This window comes from Protopterus annectens, chromosome 3.part1 (genome assembly GCF_019279795.1).
Source record: "Protopterus annectens isolate FY-2018-M chromosome 3.part1, PAN1.0, whole genome shotgun sequence".
Taxonomy (NCBI): domain Eukaryota; kingdom Metazoa; phylum Chordata; order Ceratodontiformes; family Protopteridae; genus Protopterus; species Protopterus annectens.
Genome location: NC_056732.1, coordinates 846567465 through 846581126, shown reverse-complemented (window position 1 = coordinate 846581126; position 13662 = coordinate 846567465). Strand labels below are relative to the sequence as shown.

Here is a 13662-nt window from a genome sequence, read left to right as displayed (position 1 = left end):
GGGGCAACTGTTAGAGTGTTAGGAAAGAGTATGGCAATGCCTCCTCCTTTTTTATGGGGTCTGTCAGCTCTTTGGCAGGTGTACCCTGTGGGGAGGAATTCTGTGTCTTTTATGTAGGGTTTCAGCCCAGTTTCCATTGCAACTAATATATCTGGTTTATTAAGAGATAACCAGAAATGGAATTCTGGTATTTTATTCCTGGTACTTTGGAGATTGATTGTTGTGAAATGTAGTGATTTGATTGGTTAGGAAGGTTGGGATTCAGTGAGTTAGGTTCAAGGATTGGGTGGATGTCTCCATGTAGGGGTATGCTAGAATGCTTGAATAAGTAGGGGAAGGATAAGATATATCTTTTTGATAGTTTATGGGTAGATATATTATTGCAATGGCATTTTTGGAGGAGAAGTGGCTTTACTTTTGTGTGTAGTAGTACGTTGAGTGGGTACAGGCTGGAGGATATATCTGAGTAGCTAGGGAGAGCTGAGGAATGTGAGGCTGTTGTAGATGTGATATTTTGAGGGGTAATAGTTATGTGAAATTACATTATTTGAGATAGGAGACAAAGAAATAGGGTGAGGGGGCAGCGTATAGAGATTAGTATGTGGATGGAGGACATAGTAGACTGAGGGGACCCTATTATGAGATATGGTATGTAAAATGGACAGAGAGTGTGGTAAGTGTGAATAGGATACGGTAGTAGATTACCTGTTTGTTTGTGTCTTTCGGCTTTTCCCGGTTAGGGGTCGCCACAGCGGAACTCCGGTCTGCTAATGATTGGTATTGATTTTTACGTGCAGAGTTACCAGCCCTGGCGCACAAACTTCAACGAAGGTACGCCCATTCACGTGTGTCTCCACACAGAAGACGCTCTAGCTGAGAATCAAACTGGACAGCGTCTTACTGTGAGGCGACAATGCTACTGCAGCACCACCACCGTGGATTAGCTTTAATTAAATTAGTTAAATCTAGCGGATGATGGGGTGAGAATAGAGTTAATTGCTTAATGGGAGATGGATAGCTGATTGGATGATGAAGAGGAAGGGGAGGAGTTATGGTGAAAGTGAATGTAATTGATGCAGGGGTGGGTGAGAATGTGGGTAAGGGTAGGGGAGTGGAGTGAGCCGGAGTGTAGCGAGGGTGAATGGAGCGGGATGGCTCAGGTCGAACAGAGATTAGCTGCAAAAAGCAATCAGCAAGACAGGTAAGTATGGTGATGTGTATTGGTACAGGAGAGCGTTAGGGACACGTTGGAATAATGTAGCAAGGAAAAGGCTGGGAATGTGTTAAGTTCTAGAAGTCTTGTAAGGTTTAATGTAGAGAAGTGGGTTAGGTAGGAAAATAGAATGGAAAGATAATTTACGAGTACATGAACAGTAAGAAGCTATGATGGATTAAGAAACGACTGTCCAGAAATAGTATTGTGGCAGGAATGTCTATTCCATCCCAGAAATACAGATAAGTGACCAGGGAGGTAGAGTGGGCAGAGAGAATAAGAAACTAACTTACCTCTTACATCTCCACTGTGATAGCTAGCAGAATCATACCTCTCAACTGTACAGATTTTCACAGAATGCCCTGATTTTCGCCACATATTTTTGGTCTGTTCCTCATTAAATTTGTGATTTTCTAGATTTCTGTGGCAAATCCTTGATGTTTGAATTCTCTAAATAATGACAGTCATTTGAGTTTCAGACTGTATACTTTAAAAAGTGCATAGTAAACAACACCTTTTATTTTAACACTTTTCTAAGTTTATAAGATCAGTATTTAAAATTTGTCCTTATTTTTGAGGCTTTGTCCCATTGTGTTTGGGTTTGTCCAGATTTTATGTACCAAGAGGTTGAGAGCTACGCTAGCAGAAGCCTCTCAAACAATATATGGCAATTATGTTCTTAGGTTCAGTGGTTACCAAAGGGATAATTTAGGCTATTTAGCCAGTCAGTTTCAGCTAGATTTTCCCTTCATAAATAGTGGTGGTCATTCATGGATGCTCTAAACAGAACACAAATCAGTTTATACTGTTGTAATATGATATTTTTAGGCTGGCAAGTTGGGGCATGGGGTGTTACAATTTATGGGATTTTCCATTGCTCAGTTATTTTTATTTCCTCATTGAATGTACCTTTATATTGCAGTTTTTGCTTTGTGTTTAAGAAAATAAAAAAAATGTTTCAAGATTTTGTAAACTATCCCATTTATAAGTCTTCTATAACTGGATCCTACCACATCTCCTAATAAACACACAGACATGATAAACAAAGGCAAACAAAGTAAATTAATAACATGCTACTACAAATCAGGACTGTTGGTCAATGATGCATACTGACAGAAGAAAAGAACACAAATCTGAGCTCTGCAGAATTCCCATGCTGATTACCATCCAGTCTTTGGTTGTTAAATATTGCCTTGAATTTGTAATTTGATAACCATGATATCATCCAAATAATTATGTACGGAGATCTCACAACAGTTTAATTTGATCAATAGTAAGGTATGATCAAAGTATTAAATGCCAAGGTAAAGTACTTATTTACCATCATCTGATATTTCCTTGTGTAATTCAACCTTAGCATTGGAACTATGAACTCATTATTAAATGTTATCCACTAAATTGTTAATTACTCGAATTTTTCAGAATGCATAAAACTCAACACAGTAAAATAAGAATCACACAAAGAATGTACCAAACAACACATCAGACAACAAGCAACCATAGCAAATCCAAACATACCTTACAAGGAACAAGTGCTATAATAAATAAGACATTTTTATATATTATTAATATTGAAGTTAAAATATTGTTTTGACCTATTTACTAATCAGCAGTTGATGTGTGTATTACTAGGGAATGTTTCTGTTTTTGTTGCTTAAAGTAGTTGTGTATTTATTTTATTCTCTCTTTTTATTTTATTTTACATTCCTAGGGATTCTGTAGGGAGTCTGAAAGGGCTACTGCCAGTGGTAACCCCTAACTCAGCCATTTTCCCACTGATTTTAGCCCTTTCTGATTCAGCAGCCAGGCTTTCACAATGATTCTACTCAGTCTGCGTAATCACTGCGGTTGGCCATCTCCTTGGCTGACATACATGCTAATGAGCCATTCTAGGGGAGCAGCCGATGCTAATTAGTAACGTGCTCTCCCTGTAAATGCCTGCATTAAGGCATTTATGCAGATGAGCAATTCAGAGAATTGCTCAACTGCACAGCTTAGCTTGGCTGGCTGAGTTAATTCATGTATTACTTTCAATGGGTGAGATCACATAAGACGTAAGTGGTGGGGAGTTTAGTGGGTAGGTAGTGTGCATTTGTGTATCTGTGTGGTTGCATGTGTGAGTGTATGCAGAGAGATGATTGGTTTCATGTGAGAGACAAGTGTTGTGTTTTTTCTGTTTATGTGTATGAGATTGTGTGACTGCCTGGAGAGTTGCAGTAGAGAAGTTAGTCAGAAGATAGGTAATGTAGGTTTTTTTTTTTTTTTTGTGTGTGTGTGTGTGTGTGTGTGTGTGTGTGTGTGTGTGTGTGTGTGTGTGTGTGTGTGTGCATTTGTTTGTATGAGAGACTGTCATACCTCTAAACGCCTTTAGACTAATAAGCAAATCCTGCAGTATTGGGGGTGGACACTAGGCACAGTGGAAATGTAAATAATACCCTAAAGTAACTTAAAAAGTCCATAGTACAGATCTTGCAGCACGAAAGATAAATGGGCACGGGGAACACTGCACATCTGGGACAGTCATTAACGGTATCCTAAAGTCACTTACAAAGTTAGCATAATACCAGTTTTGTAGCATGGAAGACAGATGGGTAGTGGGAGCACTAAACAGCAAGGAATTCTAAGAAGTAATCTAGGTCACTTTAAAAGTTAATAGAAAAGATTTGGCAGTACAAAATACACACAGAAGACACTAGTCATTAGTGAGCTTCACTAATATTAGTCTCATCACTTACAAAGTTAATAGAACAACAGATTTTGACAGAGAAATCAGCTTATAAACCATTCAGAGTCTTAGCTTATTGAGTTAACAGAGAACTTTAAAGAATAACAGACCTTGCACTGTAATGCATTTTCTAAACAATCTTGTTCAGAAAATACATTAGTATGTAAAATCTGTTATTTTATTAAGTGAGCTAAATCCCTGACTTGTTAATTAGCTGTTTTCTGTGTCAAGGCTAGTGGGTTCAAACCTTTTTTTATGGCTTGCAACTGGAGGGGCTGCCATACCTGTCAGTGGCGCTGCTCAGGATGTCCAGACGAACCTGGATGATATCACAGAGAATTTTTAAATATTACTCTTAGTAAGTTAACAATGTAAGAGTTACAGGTCTAACATCAAAATATAGTTTCTGAACATTCAGAAGAATGAAACTCTAATGTCTGGCATTGTTGACTGGCTGACTGTAAACATCAGAGATTTACAAGGGGCAGGAAAAAAAGAGACTACATCAGGGACAGGTAAGTAAAAGGCATGGAGGTATGTTGATGATTTGTTGTTTTGTGTGTGTGTGTGTGTGTGTGTGTGTGTGTGTGTGTGTGTGTGTGTGTGTGTGTGTGTGTGTGTGTGTGTGTGTGTGTGTGTGTGTGTGTGTGTGTGTGTGTGTGTGTGAGAGAGAGAGAATGGATGAGGGGAGTGCCTGTGCCAACATCTTGCATTGATTGCCAGAGGTGATTACTTCAGCAAAGTTTAGATTAACACTAGCAGCAACACCACATAATTCAGAGACATTAACGAGTCTTTGCTCGTGACTAACATGTCTCTGAATTGCATTTCCCATGATCATAGAAACTGTTACATTTAGTTGCAGCAGATACCATGAGCAGAGGACAGTGTTTCTGAATCCCCCCATTGAGTCTGTTGTTTTTTCTAAAGAAGTTGAAGCTGGCAAAATCTGATAATGTGCTTTTCTGTGTGATTGTTGTACTGGCTTCATGTTGAACCTTTTGCTGTTTTGCTGGAATTTCATCTGTGAACTTTTACTGTTTGCAGAATATTCAGAGTTTTTATTAATTTTGATAAGGCGCTGTATTTGTTTATTAACTGTGGATTTCAATATCTGTGGAGTTGTTGAACTTCATTTTGTAGAACACCATTGTCTACCAGAATCTGTAAGAAAGTTTTTCTTGTTGAATTATTTATATTTTAGTTAGCAGTCCAACTTGTAGTTTATTTTTTTCATTGTATTCCATATTTTCTTTTGTTCTAGAAACATTTATCTGTACCACAGTGACATCTCTCTTTATTTTATTTTTTATTTTTTTTTTGTGGCAATTAAAAAGGTGACTCCAGTTGTATTTTTGTGGCAAGTAAAAAGGTAATTCTTCACCTGTTTTAGTTTTGGTCTTTATGCTCCTTAATGGTTCATAGGTTGGTACTGGGCTATCTGCCCGAAGGCATATATTAGCCCAGCCACGTTGTGCGGTATTCACCGCCCCTTTAGTAGTTCCCTAGACCCTTGTACTAGCAGCTAGTACCCTTGGCCCCTATCTAGTAGTGATGTTGGTGTGATCCCCGGTGTGAACTTTCTGTTACCCATCCACTCATCAAGGTTCCTCTTGAAGAGTGATAGCGAGGGGCTCTGTCTTATGTAGATTGGGACCCTGTTCCATAGTAAAGGAAGTCTCTGCGATGGGAATCTATCCCTCCAGCATGTTCTATTCATTGTTGTGTTGAGGATTATATCCCTAGAGCGGTTGCATGCTGATACTTGCTCACTTTGCCCAGAGGTGTCTTCATGCAACGTTGGGTTTATTAACCATATATATTTGGGGTTGTAACAGTCTTGCTTTTGTCTGGTTTCCCCCTTGTGGTGTATAGTTTGATGTCTCCTCAATTCAAGTTCAACCGTCTAGCTGTTTACAGGGTGAAATACTACACATTGTTGAAAAATCACATGTTAAGTAAGGCTTCCTATTTTTTTATGATAAATAGTTTATTTCTTTGTTTAAATGTTTGCTGGCTTAGTTGCTGTGCTTCTGTTAGTTTATTATCTTTTCCCATTTTGAGGTGTTTCTGTTTTGCTGGCAAAGTATCTCTTTGTATTAATTTAATAATATTTCCAAAATATCAACTGTTCATAACTTTGATCAAGTAGGCATCTGTTAGTAATAGCCAAGGATTCATTATAATATGAATGACTCACATTCAGTGCAGTCTTTTCTCTTAAATGTTTACAAGATGTCTGCTACTCTTGGCCTAGCTCCTATGGAGTCATTTCTAATAGTGCACTCAGTTTCTCTGTGTACCCTTGGTAGTCTAGTAGTAGTTTTATGTCTGAGTTGTCTTTTTCCTGCATGTTTATACATTCTTTAATGCATGTGCTTATCTAACTATTACAGTAAAACTCCCCAGCTTGTTATTATGACTTTTGATGTAGTTCAATAAATGCTACTTGTATTACATATAGTACTCCCATCTTGTTCTGTACATATTTAAATGTATTTTATTAGGTCATTGTTCTGTTTTTTTTTTTCAATGTTAGCATGTCTTCTGTATCCCTCATATGCTTCTGTTGAGTCTGTGCCTTCTCTCATTTTACCTCAGTTTCTGAAATAGGTTGAGCTGCTGAGAAATGGCTGCTGTACAAGTCATTCAGTACTTCATCCCCCAATGTCAGGCACCCAAGTCACAAGACGCTGAGGACAAAAATTAATAGCTGTTTGCCATTGGAAATCACTGCCAACGTGGTTTCTGTGTATGCTCTGGCAATAATTTTGGGAAATTTCTTCCTTCTTCATATTTGTGCAACTGTATATTTAACGTATATAAGTTTGAGGGGAGGGCAACTCTTCTTCCCCATCATTGAGGGCTGCAGGGAAGCTTGCCCCCCTGAAAAAATCACTTACAGTTGGAGTTTCCATCTTTGTGTATTTCAGTCATTAATTGGTGTTATGGTTCACTACCTTTTAGGTACCTGAGACTTCATAGTGGAACTGTTGTGAAACAGTTTGTAGTCAGACTTGTATTGCTTGATGCAGTCTGTTTGCTTTAATTGCACATATCTTTATGATTTTTATATATTTTCTGATTTGTTTGTTTGTTTCTTGTTTGCAGTTTGTTAACAGGGAAAGTCCACTGGGCCATTCAGACCCAGTTTTCAGTGGAAGCCTGGGGAGAAAAGCTCCTCAGTACAATAAAAAGAACAATCAAATGAAATTATGTACATTGGTAGTATACCATTATCTAACGTACTGGATTAGAGAGTAAAACTGCACTTAGCAATTCAGTACAAGAAAAAGAACAATGAAATAAAGTTAGATACGTTAGTAGTATACCATTATCTAACATATTGGATTAGACGGTTAAAACACACTCAGCAATTCAGTGGCCAGACAGAATACTAGTCAGCAGATTTCAGGAATTTGTAGAGATAATTACTGCAGAGAGGGTTTTTAGATGATCCACAGCACTGAAAGTTAGGAGGGAATATGTCATTAGAGCTAGGTATTAAGGAGGCTGAGTGCAAGTACATTTCCAGGTGGAAGATAGGTAAGTGCGAAGAGAAGTTTTGAAGTGGCCATGATTTTGGATTGTTCTGATTGTTAATGGTAGAGCATTCCAGTTATTGGCTAAAGAGTATGAAAAGAGCAGTTGGCCAGGTGGTAGGTTTGGTTTGTGAATCTGAAGAAGTTGCTGATTCTCAGATCTAAGTGACCTATTTGGGAGGTAGAAGGTGAAGATAGAGGTAAGGGTGGGACAATCAGAAGGTTTAATGTTAAAGTCTGTGTGCAGCAGTAAGTTGCAGATAGTTGAGGTGGTTTGGTAGTTCCAGCCATTTTAGGGAGAGAAGAGCAATACAATGACAGGAGGAGTTTTTGGAATTTGTTGCGAATTTTGCAATTTTATTATAGCATGTTTCAAGCTTACCTTTTAGAGTGGTTTGGAGGTTGGTAAGTACAAGGGTACCATATATTAGGGAAGGGAGTAGGTAGGTGAAGACAAGGGTTTGTTTGGTGGAAGGGCTAAGGAACTAGTTGTGCCTATAGAGCATTCCAAGTTTTGATGTGTTTTTGGGATGTTTTATTGCAAGTGAATATCAAATTTTAAGTGTTCATCTATGGATACTCCTAGAGGTTTTGTGATTTTCTTGGTTTGCTTTTTTATTTTACATCAGATTGTGAAGTATACTTCTTGATGTTTTTCCTGTCTTGTGGTAGAGTTTTTTGAATTCTATTTATTTACAACAGAGCAACATTTTAATCTCAGTGCTAGTTTATCCTGCTGTTTGACACAGAGTGATGGAGCCCTGATTGTGACCCAAAGTACTGGGCTTTGATTAGTGGTCTAAGCACTAGAGGACATTGGCAGGAAGGGGGAAGAGTTGAAGGATGTCCTCTATGGTCAGCACTGTACACCCTTCCATAGTGCTTTGCCAAGTGTTTACACGGGAATAGAGCTATAAAACAGTAACCATTTGAAATGTTAGGACCCACCTGAAAGGTTCCCGAAATGTGGAGATTGAATGGCAGAAGGAACAGACTTACATGTACTGAGTCTGAGATGCCATTTCTTGGAATATTCCCTTTTCTCTAAAGCATGGTTATCTCGGAGTTGTTATATATAAGTTTGTAGGTAGGAGGCTTGCACCCCCCACAAAAAGAAGTTTTAAGTAGAAGAGTGATTTTTGAGATTTGCTCTTCTCTTGTTTTTCAGTCTTTTTTTCAGCTTTTCTGCACTCGACATTTCTAGTGCCAACATTTCAATATGGAGCTTTATAAAACAGAACATTTCCATACTCCCTTGATGACTGTCTAAATAATGGCAACTTTTAGTTGATCCAATCCCTTCCCATTCCCTGATCTGCTTTTTAAACTTAGTGATTTTAAGCTGCCCACCCTTACTGTAAATTGAGCTTTATAACCTCCTCCCTTTCTGCACTGCCACTTATCTTGAATTATTTATTGGCATTTCCTTGTACTTATTTTGAAAAAAAAAATGCATTTTGCTTCTCCTTTTCTGTTGTACTGATTTAATTGCTCTAAATTCATTATCTAAAACAGTGTAAGAAACTTCTCTGTGTGGAAGATTTTCAGTCCATATATCTCTAGTTAATCACTGTATATTAATCAGATCAGACAAAAGTAGTAGAAGTAGCAAACTTAAACTCGTCTTAAGTAAAAAACACACACACACACACACACACACACACATATATACATATATATAATTGTACAGAATTACTAAGTATTCAAAAGTAATCCAAGCAAGGCAGACAGTCTGTTTCCAGTCGAAAATCCTTTATTAAGTACACAGACAAGTGATCCAAGTAAAGCAAAAATAGAGTAATAGTTTCCTCACAAGCTTTCTAAATATATATATATATATATATATATATATATATATATATATATATATATACTTTTTAATCAAGTAAAAAAGTGGTTTATTGTGCTGTAAAACAAAGTGTTATTGGTACACATGTTAAAGAGACAATCCCAGTGTTTAAAATTCGGGTCCACACTACTGCTGACCAAAGTAATGCCCAGTTTACCACGTCACTAACGTTCCCGCCCACAGTGTCATTTTTTTGTTTGAATATCCTGTATATCTTAAATTCCAATCCCGTTTTGGCTCCCAGTATCAACTATGTTTTGTTTTTATGTTCCTATCACTTTTCAATGGTGCTTACACTTCCAACTTTTCTGCATCTTTGCTCCCGTTGTCTGTGCACGGAGAATAACTGCACAGGTGGTCAGTCTGTGTTGTCTCTTTAGTTTCTTGAGTTTTCTTACCGAGTTTTTTTTTTTATTTGTTCGTTTACTTAATTGCTGATATGCTTTCTTTATGAACGGCAGCGACCGATCGTTTTAGCCAACCATTTATTGTAACAAGCACTTGTTAAGCACTTACAAGTGAATGCAGTTTCACTTAAAAGTGCTTAATAAATGATGGATACATAAACATTTTCTGATAATAAGGCTCTTCTTTGTGCCTCCTTTTGTTTTGAAGCCACAAGCCAGTATGTAATGACATGCGTCATTTCAGTTTTCATACAATACAGAAAATTCAACTTAACAGGAGTGTTATTTCAGCAACTTTCTAAAATTGGTCCCTATTTTTGGCTCTTTTGTAACCCCCATTATTCTAGGCTTAGTGCAGATTTTTTTTGCTCTAAGAAGCTGAGGGGTATAACACTGAGGTTCCTCCTGCGTTTCGATTGATCCTTATAGAAAACTTTACTTTTTAGAATGATCGTTCATTGTGGTTCATTTCTATAGTAACCACAATCCATGATCCTTGTAAAAAACAAAGTTTTAATGTCAGGAGCAGTTGGTAAGCCCTTGCATGCAAGACATCTGTACATATACTTTTTTTATGTGTCCTTGAGTGGTATGGCAAGGGATTCCTGTTATTAAGTGGTTACCAACTGCTCCTTATATTAAAACTTTGTTTTTTTACGATTGCTCATTGTGGTTTCTTTCTTTAGTGACGACAATGAATGATCATTCTAAAAAGCAATGTTTTGAGCACTTTGTAGCCACTTATAAGTTTAGTCTTTTGCCCTGCCCCTTATTTTAGGCTATATCTTATCATTTCAAGTCTGCTTCAGAAGCCTTTTCCAAAGGAATTTGCTTGTCGAAGTGCAATCCTTCATGTTAACATTTTATTTAAAAAGAAATGTTAAGCATGGGTCATAAAAGTAAACATTACCTCCATCTATCACTCTAACATATTATTTGTACTGCTGCAATGTTCTGTTCTTTTTTCATAAAAACTCTTGATGATGCTTCACGATTAGTTGATCTATATAGTATGCACTGTTTCCCATGTAACAGTCATGCTTATCTTCCAGGAGAAGTCACTGTACAACCTTATAATGAATTTCCATGCAACTTATGTAACATTTTTATTTTGTTGCACTTGATGTCAGAATCATTTAGTAAATAAGCAAGCTTGTCATCTTGCCACCGTTGTATAGCTAGTTGTACTTGAGCTCTGCTGCTTCTGAAAAATTGCTGGCAGTCAAAATCATGCACTTATTAATTACTTCTGTTGCATTGCTAGAAAAACAACAAAAAAAAGTTAAACATAGCTGCATATTCAGCTTTAAGAACCTTAATTCCTTTCTCTTTTCTTCAATGTAAATGCTTGCATAAACAAATCTTTGTTCCTGAGACAGAAATTACGGTAAACAGGCATCATGAAGTCCTGCACTTCACTTTCAGTTAGTAAAGTTTCTTGCTTTGGGACAAGTCAGTTAAAGAAACGTTGGTGCTTTTCAGTGACTAGGTGCAGGTCCTTATTCATAGGTTCATAGGTTCATAGGTTCATACTAGGCTATCTGCCCTAGGGCATTTATAAGCCTAGCCAGAATGTGTTTGGCTTTCGCCACCCATTTTAAATTTATTTTGCTATGCCCTTTTTCGAGATTACTATACTGTGCCTCTGTCTAACAGTGACACAGAAGTGATACCCAGGGTAAACCTATGATCTCCCATCCACTCATCAAGATTATTCTTGAAGACAGTCAATGAGGGACTCTGCCTAACCTGGACTGGGATTTTATTCCAGAGTGAAGGGAGCCTCTGGGTTATGAATCTGTCCCTCCAGCATGTCCTATTTATTTCAGTGCTGAGGTTCAAGTCTCTCGAGCGCGTAGCTCGATGGAATTTGGATTTTCTGAGGTGCAGCATGTCCATTAATTCTGGGTTGGACATAGCTTTATACGTCAGGCACAGATCGCCTCTGAATAGGCGGTATGCCACTGAGTAGAGCTGGAGTTTCTTTAACCGGGCAGCATATGGCATCTGTTTGAGCCCTTTGATCCTCTTGGTGAGGTACTTTTGGGGTCTTTCCAGTTGCTGCAGGTGTCTGGTAAGGTACATCCCAAAAGGGGCATTGTACTCAATTATGGGCCTGATGAGGGATGAGTAAAGAGGCACGATGACCTCCCCTGATCTAGATGTGAATCCCTGCATGATTAGGTGGGCTATATAAAATGTTTTTCTAACCACTTTGGCCACGTGATTGTCAAATGAGAGATTGCTATCAACTTGGGTCCCCAGGTCTCTAATTACTTCTTCTGTACTTAATGGATTACCACCTATGTGGTAATTTGTGGGCACTTTGTTTTTGCCAAAGGGGATGACTATACACTTTTTGGAATTTAGCTTGAGGCCATGGCTCTGGCACCAGTTGTCTGTTTCTATGAGGCCCTTTTGGAGGATGCTTGTGTCAGCTGGAGAGTCGATTATGGCGCCCAGTTTGCAGTCATCTGCGAACTTGGTCAGCCACAGTCCTTCCGTGTTGGCCTGTACCTCCGAGAAATATATACCGAACAAGAGAGGTCCCAGGACTGAGCCTTGTGGGACACCACTTGTAACTGGTTTGGAGTCTGACATGGCTCCAGCAATTCTAACCATGTGGGTTCTGTCCTTGAGCCAGTTTGCAATCCATCTAGTGACATAGGGGTTTATATTTAAGCTGGTGAGCTTATCTATAATGCTCAAGTGGGGTATTGTATCGAAGGCTTTTGCGAGGTCCAGGTAGGCTGTGTGGACCACCTTCCCCTCGTCAATGGCCTTGGTGACTGTTTCAAAGAAATCAACCAGGTTTAAGAGGCAGGATCTGCCCTTAACAAAGCCGAACTGGGTAGGATCCAGTGTCTGTAGGTCCCCAATATCTTTATTTATGAAGTCCATGATGATCCTTTCCATAGCTTTGCAGACCAAGCTAGTCAGGCTTATGGGGCGATAGTTTCCAGGATCCGTTGAGGCACCACCTTTATGGAGAGGGACCACTGTTGCTGTATGCCACTCTTTGGGCACATATCCTGTAGTAAGGCTGAGATTGAACTGTAGTTTTATGTTTGGGTTTAGCTCTCCTTGGAGTTCATGTAGGATGCAGCCCGGGACACTGTCTGGTCCCATTTATGCTGTATTTTTTGCTTTGGAGAGGGCGGCTCTTACCTGAGCATCTGAGATGTCAGGGGGGCAGCACTCTGCTGGGATAGATATTTGCCCTATTGGTGGGGAGGGGGGTTGAGAAGTTTGCGCTGAACCTGTCAGCTAGGATGTTGGCAATGTCTGTGGGTTCAGTGTATTTTTTGTCATTTTGGACTAATTCTGAGCATATCTGGGAATTACCACCCAGGTTCCTAACATAACTAAAGAAAGCTTTGTGATTATCCTTAGTGTCCTGTGCAATTTTTCTCTTGAAGCTGGCCTTAGACAATTTTATGAGTGCCCGTAGTTTTTTGCTAATACTGATCAGTGATGCTTCCCTTTTTGGGATTTTGCTCTATCATTTAATAGCTTCCTCCTTCTATTGTATAGTTTGTTTATGGCTGGGGTCCACCCACGGCCGGCCATAGGCATAGGCGAACTAGGCGACCGCCTAGGGCGTCATACAGGCCAGCCTTGCAAAGGGCGCATTGTATGTATTTATTTTAATTCTAAAGTTTGCGCTCTTCTTGGCGCTGGAACCAGAGGGCGGAGGGTGGGGGAGGGGAGGCGCGGCAAGCAACCTCCCACTTACAGCTGCAGGTTAGCCAGGAGGCTTTAAAAAAAAAATCTGTAGTTTGTTGTGTGAGTCTTCCTTAAGGAGAAATGCGCATGCGTCACAATGCCAACATCATCAAAATGCATTCTGTAGTTCCGCACGGAGTTTAAGTCAGGCCAGCCGTTCAAGAGAAGAGTTATGTCTCTGCGTGTTTTCCTTTGGATTA

At 39.0% G+C, this 13662-nt stretch overlaps 1 protein-coding gene across 2 annotated transcripts in view; it reads left to right on the top strand.

Moving 5' to 3' along the window:
* Window positions 1-13662, top strand: part of LOC122798297 (beta-Ala-His dipeptidase-like) — a 1272900-nt gene that overhangs the window by 78937 nt on the left and 1180301 nt on the right. Inside the window, exon 1 of one of the 2 annotated variants that reach the window (XM_044067119.1) lies at window positions 13575-13662. This exon is cut by the window's right edge and continues 14 nt beyond it. The exons of the other annotated variant lie outside the window; for it this stretch is intronic. Coding sequence (XP_043923054.1) covers window positions 13635-13662 — 28 coding nt within the window. The 5' untranslated portion in view covers window positions 13575-13634. Of the gene's footprint in view, window positions 1-13574 lie in introns of those variants that run through there. 2 annotated transcript variants of the gene reach the window in all.